The following is a 12,883-nucleotide window of genomic DNA, read 5'->3' as shown; positions in this document are numbered from 1 at the left end:
AAAGCAGACACTTGGAAGAGAGGCAGCAGAGAGGGATTTGTCAACCAGGTACAGTTTTAATATAAAAATGTTTCATCCAGTCATAACCTTAATTGTTCAGATGAAAATGAGTAGTGGAACCAAAGTCTTGGACAAGAGGATTTAATTTGTTTCAACATCAAGCTTGTTGGGTGACAAATACAGCAACCTTACTCCCTACCTAACCCTTGCCTAGCCAGCTGATCACTGCTTAAGGTCCCTTTGGATATCAGCCCTTTCTGAAGCAGATCTTCCTGAAACCTCACAGCAGCTGCACTGAGGGTTACTGAGCTGATTTTGCTGTACACAGATGCAGCCTGCAAGGATTGAGCAGGGACCAGAAGCCCTCCTCAGCCTTGTGGGAGAGTCCAGGCCTTTCACTAGAGCTGCGTGAAGCAGCCTGCAGACAGTGCTCACTGGATTTGGATGGCTGAAGTTTAGCACCTGCCAGGAGCACTAAATTCAACCCAAGCCAGTCTGAAACAAATCCCAGAAACTGTTGAAAGGAAAAGAAAAATACTGATAACCGTCCAAGTTTTGCTTCCAGCTCCACAGAGCTCTGCACACCCATGGCAACCTTAGCTTACTGCAACAAAAATGGAGCAGCCTGCACGAGAGAAAAAAACAACCAGCAACCAAAGAATAATACCTTTAAAGCAGAACATTCTGAGCTCTTTATCCCTTCTGCCAGGGAGGTGGTAATGAGAGTTGCTTACAAACAGAGAGGAGAAAGCAAAGCATCCCCCAGAGGGCAAAGAAAAAGCTGAACAATTCTAGTGAGCTCTAGCAAGAAAGGAAGGAAACATTTGCCCTAAGTTAACACAGTTAAGCTGGGAGAAAGAGGGCAACTCAATTTTGTAGCAGCCTCTTCCCCAGACAATGGATTTGCAGGAAGAGGTTGGAGTTTATTACTGTTATCAGGAAAAATAATAATAAGCCCTTCAATCTTCCTCCTAAATTGCATCCAAAATTGGTCTTTTATTTGTTGTTTTAATTTAACAACTAAATGGGTTTGGTCTTTTTGTTTTAAATTGGTCTTTAATAACTACATTGGTTTATAGTCTTTTTTGTTGAATAATTAAGCTCAGGTTTTATGCTTCTCTATCACAGTTTGCAGTTGGTTTAGGAATTAAAAAGCAAATTCAGTCAGTTGGCATTGGGGAAGGTCAATTGGCATTGGGGGTCCATGCCCTGGGGTGGGGGGGTGTCAATTGGCATTGGGGGTCCATGCCCTGAGGGTCACTTTGCATTGAGTGTCCATGCCCTGGAGACCAATTGGCATTGGGTGTCCACGCCCTGGGTATTCCAAAGGGTTGAAACCCTTCAGCCTGCATTCTGACAGTCCTGAACTAAGATATTCCCAGAGAAATTTACTTCTCTGAGCTCTCATTCTCCACTTCATGAAGTCTTTAACAACCCCAGCTTTATTTCCAAACCCTTTGCTTGCATCCTGGTTTGAAACCAGGCCAAAAAAAACCCAGAAAGAGCAAATGCTATTTGATTAATTTTGAGGGGGGGGGAGGGGGGATTTCAGGTAGTTTTAACCTCATCACTTGTAAGTTTTGGTAAGTTAACAGAGAGGGCACCCCTATGCCCAGAAGAAAAAATAAACAACACATAAAATAAATTACCTTGGGCTAAATCCAGCTAAGTCTTCAGCAGTCATTTAATTGCACAATTATTATCTCCCTAATTTGTAGCACGAGGCTGCCAACGTCTTTAAGAGATCCTAAAACACCAACACTAGAAATGCTGCCAATGTAACAGACAAAGGCATCATCATCATCCTCATCATCAACAACAAAGACATTCCCAAGGCTCATCCTTGTCCTCCTGGCTCCTCAAGGTAAACCACTACTCCCTACTGTCATTAGCACTTAGCAGCAAGATCAGCGTGTTCTAAGAATGAAATAAATATCCACACAATCAATACTAATGGTTCCCAAATGCTCAAAACACCGTAGTGAAAAGGAGGAAAACTTCCCAATTCTTTCTCCTTTCAACCCAAGATGGCAGAAACCAGACCCTTGGCAATGACATTCACAGCTCTCAGTACCACAGAAGCTTCTGCAAACAAAACTTGGAGGCCTGAAGTTCTGTTGTCTGGGGTGGCTTGTGAGGTGTTTCTTTACTGTGTTCGAAGCTGGTAGTCTGGAAAAGGGGGGAGGGGGGAAATTAAATCCAAGGGGTTTTGTGTCTCATGAGAGGCAGCAAAGCAGGGCAGCAGCTTGGGATGAGCTGATGTCAAAGGAACCCAGATGTGTGCTCAGAGGGGTCATGATAATGAGCTCTGAGGCTGATGAAGGCAACTGAAGGCAGCCGAAGGCAGCCAGGCCTCCATGCCAGAACAAGGGAGATAGAGAAACAAGAAGAAACCCAAACATATAACCCCCAGCCCACCATCCAAAAGCCCCATCCAAAAGCCCCCCCAAAACTCCCAAACCAACCCCAGAAGCAAACAACAAACCCCATCCAGTTCTGCTTTGCTAACAGCCTCCCATCTTTCAGCAGCCAGTGTCTTACACAGCTCAGAGCTGGCAGACTGAAATGTGAGCAATTTCTTTTTGAACTGGCCCTCTGAAGTCTCCCTGAATGCCACTTTCATAACCAGAGCCTTGAACAGCGTCTCTGAGCCTGTCCCACTGTGTCCTTCATTAAGGCACCGAAAGCAGCACACCTTAGGCTAAGGTGTAGCTTAACTCTCCAGTTGAATAGTCAGGAATATCAATAAGCTGGGTTTGTGTGTTTCAGTTTGTAGCTGGATGCTAGAGCAACAAAACCCACAAGCAGGGGGATGGCCACAGTCTCTTGCCTGCCACTTACCTCCGTTCTGGGTGATGTAGCGGACCCAGGGCAGGGCCTGGTAGCCGCTCTTCTCAATGATCTTTAAGTAGCGAACCTGGAAAGAGAGGTCCAAGTCTCCCATGGCAGCCAAGCAGTGTTTCACAGCATCCCAGCATGGTGAGGGTTGGAAGGGACCTCTGGAGATCACCCAGTCCAACCCTCCCTGCTAAAGTAGGGACACCCACAGCAGCTTGCCCAGCAGCACAATGGCCAGGTGGGATTGGAAGCTCTGCAGACAAGGAGACTCCACAGCCACTCTGGGCAGCCTGCTCCAGGGCTCAGCACCCTCACACCAAAGAAGTTTCTCTTCCTGTTCAGGTGGAACTTCCTGGCCTCCAGTTTTTGCCCACTGTCCCTTGTCCTATCAGTGGCCACCACTGAGAAGAGTCTGGCCCCATCCTCTTGACCCCACAGGCCCTTTAGCTCTTGCTGAGCATTATCACAGAATCACCAAGGTTGGAAGAGACCTCAGAGATCATTAAGTCCAACCTGTAAGCTCAACAGCCCCAGGGCTCTCAGAGATGCTCCAGGCCCATCAGCATCTTTGTAGCCTCCACTGGACTCTCTCCAGTAGTTCCCTGCCTATCTTGAACTGGGGAGCCCACTGGAGAACATTGAAGAGAATCATCAAGAAAGAAAAACTTAGGTGTGAAGAGCTCAGCATGGTCACTGCTCAGGATTTCTGTTTTTCAACTACTAACCTGGATCCCTGAAGTGGTGAAATAGGGAATCTCAAACTTCACACTAATGGGAGGTTTTCCTTCCTTATCTTCAGCTTCAACACTTGGCAGTCCAAAGTGAGCTCTCATCAGGTATTCTTTTCCACCCTATCCAAAAGGACAGATTATTCATTTGGTTTTTCTCTTGAAACAGGAAAAAAAAACCCCAAACCTCCCAACCCCACCAGTAGTTTCCAGGGCTGGAGAACCTCTGCTCTGAGCCTTCTCTAGGCTTTAAAAATAGCCCAGCTCTCTCAGCCTGTCCTTGGAAGAGAACATCCTGACATCGAGCTGCAGAACCCTCAGATGGCCTGGATTTGTCCTGTCTGAGAGTCTGCAGCACAGCCCCTCTGATACACTTTGACAAAGGGGAATCTCTGCTCTCTAACCCAGTTCAGGACAATGATCCCAGTTTAAAAACCCAATAAATATCCCAACCACAGTGTCTGAAACCTCTCCCCAAGCCTTCCTCCAAGGGCAAAGAGGAAGCAGCAGCCAGGGCTACTTGTCCGCTGCTATTAAAATCTGCTTTAGGGAGAACCTGAACACTCATCATTGGACTGTGAGGTGATGAAAAAGCCAAGTGAACACTTACTGGGAAAGATTTAATGGACCAGACAATTTCACTGTTCTCTGGAACCCATTTGACACTCCCCACAGTGGTTTTGAACTTGGGTGAGTCAGCATCGTTGGGGACCGGGATGTGAATCTCCACATTGTTGGCCGTCGAGCGGCGCTTGAACTGGCTCTTGGCCTACAGAAGGAGACACAACAATGAGAAGAGAAGACTCTAAATGTTTCCATTATCCACTATTTTCATCATGACTCCAGGGCTGAGACACACAATTCCCCCCGACCTTGACTGTGGCCACAAGGATGATCTGACTGCTGGAGCACTTCTGCTATGAGGATAGGCTGAGGGAGCTGGTGGTGTTTGGCCTGGAGAAGAGGAGGCTCAGGGGAAACCTTACTGCTGTCTACAAATACCTGAAAGGAGGCTGTAGCCAGGTGGGGGTTGGTCTCTTCTCCCAGGCAAGCAGCACCAGAACAAGAGGACACAGTCTCAAGCTGTGCCAGGGGAAGTTTAGGTTGGAGGTGAGGAGAAAGTTCTTCACAGAGAGAGTTGTTAGCCATTGGAATGTACTGCCCAGGGAGGTGGTGGAGTCACCGTCCCTGGAGGTGTTCAAGAGGGGACTGGATGTGGCACTTGGTGCCATGGGTTAGTAGTCAGGAGGTGTTGGGTGACAGGTTGGACTTGATGACCTTTGAGGTCTTTTCCAGCCTTATTGATTCTATGAGTCTCGGGCTCCAGGGAGACCTTACAGCAGTGTTCAGTACCTGAATGGGCCTACAAGAAGGCTGCAGAGGGACTGTTTACCTTGGCCTGCAGTGATAGGATGAAGGGGAATGGTTTGAAATTAGGGAAGGGATGTTAGGAACAAGTTCTGCACCATGAGGGTGCTGGAACACTGGGAGAGGCTGCCCAGGGAGGTGGCTGAGGCCCTATCCCTGGAGATATTTTAAGGTCAAGCTCAAAGCTCTGAGCAACCTGCTCTAGTGGAGGCAGGATGTCCCTGCTGACTGCAGGGGGGTTTGCCTGCATGAGCTTTGGAGGTTCCTTCCAACCCAAACCACTCTGTGATTCAAAGGCATTGTTCTGACCTTGATCATGTACTCGATGCGGCTGTGGGAATGTTTCTCGATCACAGACTCGATCCAGATCAGTGGTTTGACCTAAAAAGTGGGGAAAAAAACCAAAACAAATAACCCCAAACACTTCAGAGCTGTAGGTTTGACTTTGGCAAGGTGATTAAAATGCTGCTTCCCCACAAAGCCACATCCCAAACGTGAGCCCCACAGAAAACAGGGGTTTGAAATGGCCAACAAGTTGTGGTTTTACTTAAACCAAAGAAATTCCATCTAGCATTGATCCAGCAGCCAGCAGGTGGCACAAGAATGACAGGCTTAAAAAGGTACCTCTCAGGTCAAGGCATAAAGCACCTGCACTCCCAAATACCTGTTGATTGCACACACTAGGGACTAGGTTGTAACAAATCCTAACAAGAACTCCAAAGTACTGCCCTAAAAGTAAAGGATTAATACTGAACTCTTCATCTGTTGTCTCTTGGCACAGCTGTGCATTACACAGCTTCTCTATGTTCCATTTTCCCTTTCCCCTAAGGCAAGCTCTCCTTAACCACTGGGGCTGGCATGCTTCAATCAATCAATCAAATCTCTAATGTCCCCTTCCTAATTCCTAATTCCAACTAATATCTAAGCCAGGGACTAGCTCAAACTGCTACAGGTCCCTTCCAACCCAGGCCATTCTATGATTCTATGAAATGAGACAAATCCAGCTGCTGCCAAGCAGGATGAATTGCTGCACTGACACCTCACAGAATGGGTTGGGTTGGAAGGGACCCTCAAGATCATCCAGTTCCAAACCCGCTGCCACAGGCAGGGACACTTCCCACTAGCCCAGGCTGCTTAAGGCCTCAGCCATCCTAGCCTTGAAAACCTCCAGGGAGGGGGCATCCACAACCTCCCTGAGCAACCTGTTTCAGTGTCTCACTACCCTCACTCAATAATTTCTTCCTCATCTCCAGTCTCAGTCTCCCCTCTCCCAGCTCAAAGCCATTGCCCCTCATCCTGGCACTCCCAGCCCTTGTCAGAAGTCCCTCCCCAGCTCTCCTGTAGCCCACTTCAGGTACTGGAAGGCTGTTCTAAGGTCTCCCTGGAGCCTTCTCTTCTCTAGGCTGAACAGCCCTAACTCCCTCACCCTGTCCCCAACAGGGGAGGTGTTTCAGCCCTCCTCCAACAACATCACCACAAAGCTTTGCTGCTAATAGCTGGCTTGAAAGCAACCACACTGCCCACGCTCGAAGAACAAACCCGACGCTAAGGCAAAGCCATTTTAACCACTCTGCTCACAACTCAAACCAGGTTCCCATTAAAAAGAACCCCAAAATGCCACCCTCCAGAGACTCACGTGGGTATTGAGCCTGTAGGACATGAGCTCAAACTCTCCATCTGGTGGGATGAAAGAGATGGTCCTGTCGTTTTCGAAGCGAGACAGCCGGACACACTGGTGGAACTTCACATCTTCCAGCTCTACCGATTTACTTTTGCCACCTAGCAGAAGAACAGACATTTCCCACTGCTCCATGAGTTATGTCCACATGCTCCTCACAGCTGACATCCCTCCCTTTCAGCCAGTACTTTGCCTTGTTCTACGCTTTTAGGAGCAGAGAGATCCCAACGAAGAAAGAGATGAGGAAGCCTAGATGGCTACCAGGGCATTCCACTTCTGCTGGGCACTGTCACATAAGACTTAATGTGCTGTTCTATACTAAAATCAGGAGTGTTTCTGTCACAGAATAATTGCTTGGGTAGGAAGGGATCTTAAAGAGCATCCAGCTCTAATCCCCTGTCATGGGCAGGGACACTTCCCACCAGCCCAGGTTGCTCAAGGCCTCATCCAAGCGGGCCTTGAAGGCCTCCATAGAGAGGATATCAACAGCCTCCCTGGGCAACCTGTTCCAGTGTCTCACCACTCTCACTGTAATGAATTTCTTTCAGTCTCCAGTCTAAATCTCCCCTCTTTCAGCTCAAAGCCATTGCCCTTGTCAGAAGTCCTTCCCCAGCGCTCCTGGAGCCCCTTCAGGTGCTGGAAGGCTGCTCTAAGGTCTCCCTGAAGCCTTCTCTTCTCCAGGCTGAACAGCACCAACTGTCCCCCAGCCTGTCCCCACAAGAGAGGTTCTCCAGCGCTCTGATCATCTTAGCAGCCACCTCTGGACCCACTCCAACAGTTTGATGCCCTCCTTGTGTTGGAGGCCCCAGAACTGGAGGCAGTGCTGCAGGTGGGCTCTCAGCAGAGCAGAGCAGAGGGGCAGAATCCCCTCCCTGTGCTGCTGCTCTCCCTGCTCTGGCTGCTGGGCTACCAGCGACCATCGCCAGCTCACGCCGAGTTTATCGCCAGCAGACACCCCTGAATCCTTCTCCTCACAACTGCTCTCGGCACAAATCCCTCCAGACGAACCTCAGGCATCCCCAAACCTACTCCTTCAGCTACTGCTGAGATACTCACGGCCTGTGTTGTCAAAGAGAACTTTGTCGTTCAGGCCGAGGCGCAGCTCCGGCATGCCCGAGAGGAAGACTCTCATTTTGATGGAGCCCACGATCTCGCTGCGCAGCACGTTCCCGTTGGCACTCACCTGAGGCACATGGGAAAGGAAGTCAGACAGCTCTGCTGGGATGTGTTAATGACCTCAAACTACACTCTCCCACTCCATAGCATCATAGAATCAATAAGGCTGGAAAGTACCTCAGAGATCATCAAGTCCAACCTATCACCCAACACCTCTTGTCAACTAAACCATGGCTCCAAGTGCCACATCCTCTTAAACACCTCCAGGGATGGTGACTCCACCACCTCCCTGGGCAGCACATTCCAGTGGCAAATAACTCTTTGTGGGAAGAACTTTCTCCTTACCTCCAGCCTAAACTTCCCCTGGCACAGCTGGAGGCTGTGTCCTCTTGTTCTGGTGCTGGTTGCCTGGGAGAAGAGACCAAACCCTGCCTGGCTACAACCTCCCTGAGCCTCCTCTTCTCCAGACTAAGCAACCCCAGCTCCCTCAGCCTCTCCTCACAGGGCTGTGCTCCAGACCCCTCCCCAGCCTCATTGCCCTTCTCTGGACACATCCAAGTGTCTCAATGTCCTTCTTAAATTGAGGGGCCCAGAACTGGCCACAGGCCATCCCCTTGTCCCAGGCTTTCCTGGGTATCTTTCTACTGAACTGAGGGCAGAGGGAGAGAAGGAAAGGCCATAGCAGGAATCAGCAATGAGCAGGAGGTGTCTGCTGGAGGTCCTTATGGGTACTCAGCCTAACAGACATCATTTATCTCACTGCCCTGCTGAGACCACAGCTGGAGTATTGTGTCCAGATCTGGGCTTCCCAGTTCAAGAGGGACAGGGATATGCTAGAGAGTGTACAATGGAGGCTAGGAGATTGATGAAGGGACTGCAGCATCTGCCTGGTGAGGAAAGGCTGAGACCTGGGGCTGTTTAGTCAGGAGAGGAGCAGCCTGAGAGGGAATCTTACTAATGTTCACAAATATCTGAAGGGTGGGTGTCAAGAAGAAAGGGCCAGGCTCTTTTCAGTGGTGACCAGTGATAGGGTGGGGGACAATGGATATGAAGTGGAACCCAGGAAATTCCACCTCAACATGGGGAAAAGCTTCTTTGGTGTGAGGGTGCTGGAGCCCTGGGGCAGGCTGTCCAGGAAGGCTGTGAAGTCTCCTGCTCTGAAGACTTTCAAGCCCCATCTGGATGCATTCCTGTGTGAACTGCCCTGCTTTGGCAGGGGGACTGGACTCAGAGGTCCCTTCCAACCCCTACCCATTTGTAGCATCACAGTGCACCAGCCACAGCCACTCTGCTGTGTTTCGTTGTTGCACCCTTCCAGGCTGTCAGCCAACGTGCCCTTTTCAACACTTACTATTACAACTCCCTTTCCATGTTCAAGCCAGAGGGACTCACCAAAAGGTTAACAGACTCTATAACATCCAGGAACACCTCATTCTTCCTGTATTTGATCCCTTCTGATCTCCAGGACACAGCGTTTGTAACAGTGGCCGGCGGACGTGGAGCTCCAGTTTCAAGTTTGTGACCTTCCTGAGTGATGTACCTTCAGGGGCCAGGAGAGAAAAAAGGAGTTAACATTCATGCTTTTGACAGTTAGCCCCAAACCAAACTCTCTGAGCATGGAAGAAGGCTCAGAAGTTTAGAGGAGTGCAGAGGGATGCAGAATGGCAACTTACTCTTGTAATATTTTACTATCAGTGGTCTGTGGGTAGCCGAAATCCATCAGCTCATCTAACAACTCATAAATAATAACAAAATTATCCCTAATGCTTTCTTCTTCCAGCTCCTTGAAATACTCAGAAAAAACCTGAAACAAGAAGAAAAGGAGAGGAGGGTAGGGGAGGAGGAGGACATTAATGGGAGGAAGCCAGCACATTCACAACAGTTCTGGTTGGTTGGGGTGGGGTGGGGGTTTTTTAACATCTAAAAGCCCCAAACCAAACCCCCATAATACACAAACAGCCTCAGGAAACCCAACCTCCATGGAAAGAGAGCTGGGGGTAGGGGGTGGAAAAATTCATCCTAGAAGCAGCTCTAACTATTTGGAATGTGCTGGAGAGAAATATTTGTCATGCCAGGCACAGATGAACCAAACAGAAGAATCTAGGGGACAGCCACTACTCATGCAGCAAGGTCACAAGCCTCTTCCATGGCTCTCAGGTCTTGTGCAGCTACTTACAGGGTGGTGCCACATCCTTTTTTTTTTTGCCTACTCAGCTACAAAATATCAATTCCATTATTAGTGGTTAGGAAGAGAGTTCTACAAAACAATCAAATATAAAGGGAGGGGGAGGGGGAAAAAAAAAAGCTATTACCAAATGTGGAAGCTCTAAGCACTTCTATTTAGAGGAAACTTAGCTTGAACTTGGCCAAGGAGGTGGAGCTGGCTTCTGAAATGTTGGGACTCACCTGAACTACTTTGTATAAAAATGAGAACACCAGTGACACACAAGCATTCTTCTTAGAAGTTGCAACAACTGGTAAAGGAGGTTGAGGAACAAGCAACCAGCAGAGTGACCAGAGAGAAATCCCCACCAAGTGCAGTTTGGAAAGCTTTTAGACAGCGAGAGCTGGGCAAAAAAAAAAAACCCCATACAACATTAGAATCAAGGAATTGTCAGGGCTGGAAGGGACCTCGAGGAGCAGCCAGCTCCAACCCCCCTGCCATGGGCAGGGACACCTCACACTGCAGCAGGTTGCTCACAGCCACATCCAGCTTGGCTGCAAACACCTCCAGGGATGAGGCTTCCACCACCTCCCTGGGCAACCTGTGCCAGGCTCTCACCACCCTCCCGGGGAACAACTTCTTCCTAACATCCAATCTCAATCTACCCACTTCTAGTTTTGCTCCATCCCCCCCAGTCCTATCACTCCCTGACACCCTCAAAAGTCCCTCCCCAGCTTTCTTGTATCTCCCTTCAGATACTGGAAGGCCACAAGAAGGTCTCCTTGGAGCCTTCTCTTCTCCAGACTGAACAGCCCCAGCTCTCTCAGTCTGTCTCCATAGGAGAGGAGCTCCAGCCCTCTGATCATCTGGAAAAGAGGCTCAGGGGAGACCTCATTGCTCTCTACAACTACCTGAAAGGTGGTTGTAGCCAGGAAGGGGTTTGTCTCTTCTCCCAGGCAAGCAGCACCAGAACAAGAGGACACAGTCTCAAGCTGCACCAGGGGAAGTTCAGGCAGGAGGTGAGGAGAAAGTTCTTCATTGAGAGTCATTCATCATTGGGATGTGCTGCCCAGGGAGGTGGTGGAGTCACCGTCCCTGGAGATGTTCAAGAGGGGATTGGATGTGGCACTTGAAGCCATGGTTTAGTCATGAGGTCTGTGGTGACAGGTTGGACTTGATGATCCTTGAGGTCTCTTCCAACCTTAGTGATTCTGTGATCATAACTCCTAGGCTCTGTTCTAACACAAACATACAAACCTTCCCCTGCCCCCTGTGCTGCTGCTGCACATGACACTGGGTAAAGCTTACCCAGACTTTACTTCTCCTCCTCGTGTCACTTAACCCACTCTCTACCTTTGCATTTAGCCCCAGCCAACGCAAATCTTCGGCTCATGGAATGCTTTAGGTCAGAAGGGACCTTTAAAGGTCGCTTGGTCCAAAGAGCACAGCGGCCCAGGGCCTGCCGGAGCTGCTGCGCGCAGCGGGAAGGATACGATAGAGGTTGTTGTGTTTAATCCACATGAAACGAACTCCCCCGTGTGCTAGGATAGGAGAAAGGGTTCCCTCCTCTTCCTTCTCCATAAGGATTGGCATAAAATGCTCCACCTCTGACATGTCCACATCTCCACGGTAATTGCGACATATGAGGACCTACAGAGAGAGGAACAAAAACCTCTTCCTTCAGTTTGCCTTTCCCTGGGGGGAAGACAGACACACAAGATCCTGGGGAGCCCTCAGGAGCTTCCAAACTCACCAAGGCTCCCCCGAGCCTCGATGCAGGCTCCAAATGGAAAGCACAAGGCCAAAATACTTTGCTGCTTGGAAAGCAGATTCCCAGCCTCTCATTACTAAGCCATGTGTTAATATTTTCCAGTCATTCGTCACCTATTGCCGCACACACCCCAGGATTCCTTTAGGATGGGAAAACAACCAGCTCCTCTGAGACTAACTACGGCAGCGATTCATCGCCGCAGGTGGGATGCCCAAGGGCCCTGCGAGCAGCTCTGCTACCGGCGGCCACCCCATTTAGCATCTCTAACGGCGACCAGGCGCTCCCGAGTCACCGCTCGGCCTCGCAGTGCTACGTTCCACTGGCAGCACGGAGGCGCCGGGGTGGGGGACGCGGCTCCCGCAGCCCCCAAGGCGGCCAGGGGCCCCCCACCACCCCGGGGCCGTTCACAGCCCGGACCCTGCCCGGACCCCCGCAGCAGCCCGGGCCCAGGGAGGCCGCTCCGCCTCGGCCCCGCAGTGCTACGTTCCACTGGCAGCACGGAGGCGCCGGGATGGGGAACGCTGCTCCCGCAGCCTCCAAGGCGGCCGGGGGACCCCCAGCAGCCCGGGGCCGCTCACAGCCCGGACCCTGCCCGACCCCCGCCGCGGCCCACCTTCCCCTTCAGGTCCAGCACGTAGACAGCGCTGGCCGACATCGCCCCACCGCCGCCTCCCGCCCGGGCCGCCGTTCCGCCCGGCCACGGACAGCCTCACTTCCGCTTCGCGCACAGCACTTCCGGCAGGAAGTGACGACACGAGGCGAGCGCCGGCTGCCGCGGGGAGGGATCCTCGCGGGGCTCCGCCGGGTCGGCGGAAGAACACCGTGAACCGCCGAGAGCGGCTGTTAAATAGGCCCAGGCTCTTTTTTCGTTCCCCCCGCGCTGGGAGGTGGTCTCGTAGGGCTGAAAGCAGCAGCGGGGCTGGGGAGGAGGAGCTGCAGCCTCGGGGGCGGGGGGGTTGGCTGGGCTGGGGGTTTGCCCCGGATGGACACTGAGCACCCAGCCGGCAAGAGCAGAGCCACAGCGCTCAGGTCCGAGAACAGCCTCCGGGTTTAAGAGGCAGGTTTTCAACACCGTGAAACGAATCCCCACCTCAAAGGGCGGAGGCATTGTAAAGGCAGGCAAAGCACAAACACAAAGCCGGTTCCGCCAGTGCACAGCCCCTGGCTTTTCAGGTAACTCAGCACCCCCCAAAAAAAAAGGATGAAAGCAGCGTTTTAAT

The 12,883-nt window shown here is 51.0% G+C and overlaps 1 protein-coding gene across 1 annotated transcript; it reads right to left on the bottom strand.

Annotated features, from left to right (window-relative positions):
- Nucleotides 1-1,607: 1,607 nt before the first annotated feature.
- On the bottom strand, nt 1,608-12,386 carry AP1M1 (adaptor related protein complex 1 subunit mu 1). The gene is made up of 12 exons (XM_054175334.1): nt 12,277-12,386; nt 11,386-11,542; nt 10,135-10,202; nt 9,402-9,532; nt 9,121-9,268; nt 7,669-7,795; nt 6,571-6,713; nt 5,244-5,315; nt 4,177-4,335; nt 3,564-3,689; nt 2,842-2,917; nt 1,608-2,169 (listed from the first exon to the last, which is right to left on the bottom strand). The coding sequence occupies exons 1-12, from the start codon at nt 12,316-12,318 to the stop codon at nt 2,147-2,149; spliced, it is 1,272 nt and encodes a 423-aa protein (XP_054031309.1). The 5' UTR covers nt 12,319-12,386; the 3' UTR covers nt 1,608-2,146.
- Nucleotides 12,387-12,883: the final 497 nt, after the last annotated feature.

The sequence above is a fragment of the Dryobates pubescens genome, chromosome 31 (assembly GCF_014839835.1).
Source record: "Dryobates pubescens isolate bDryPub1 chromosome 31, bDryPub1.pri, whole genome shotgun sequence".
In the NCBI taxonomy this organism is placed as follows: domain Eukaryota; kingdom Metazoa; phylum Chordata; class Aves; order Piciformes; family Picidae; genus Dryobates; species Dryobates pubescens.
Note: the sequence above shows the minus strand (reverse complement) of the source record. Positions and strands in the feature narration are given on the sequence as shown.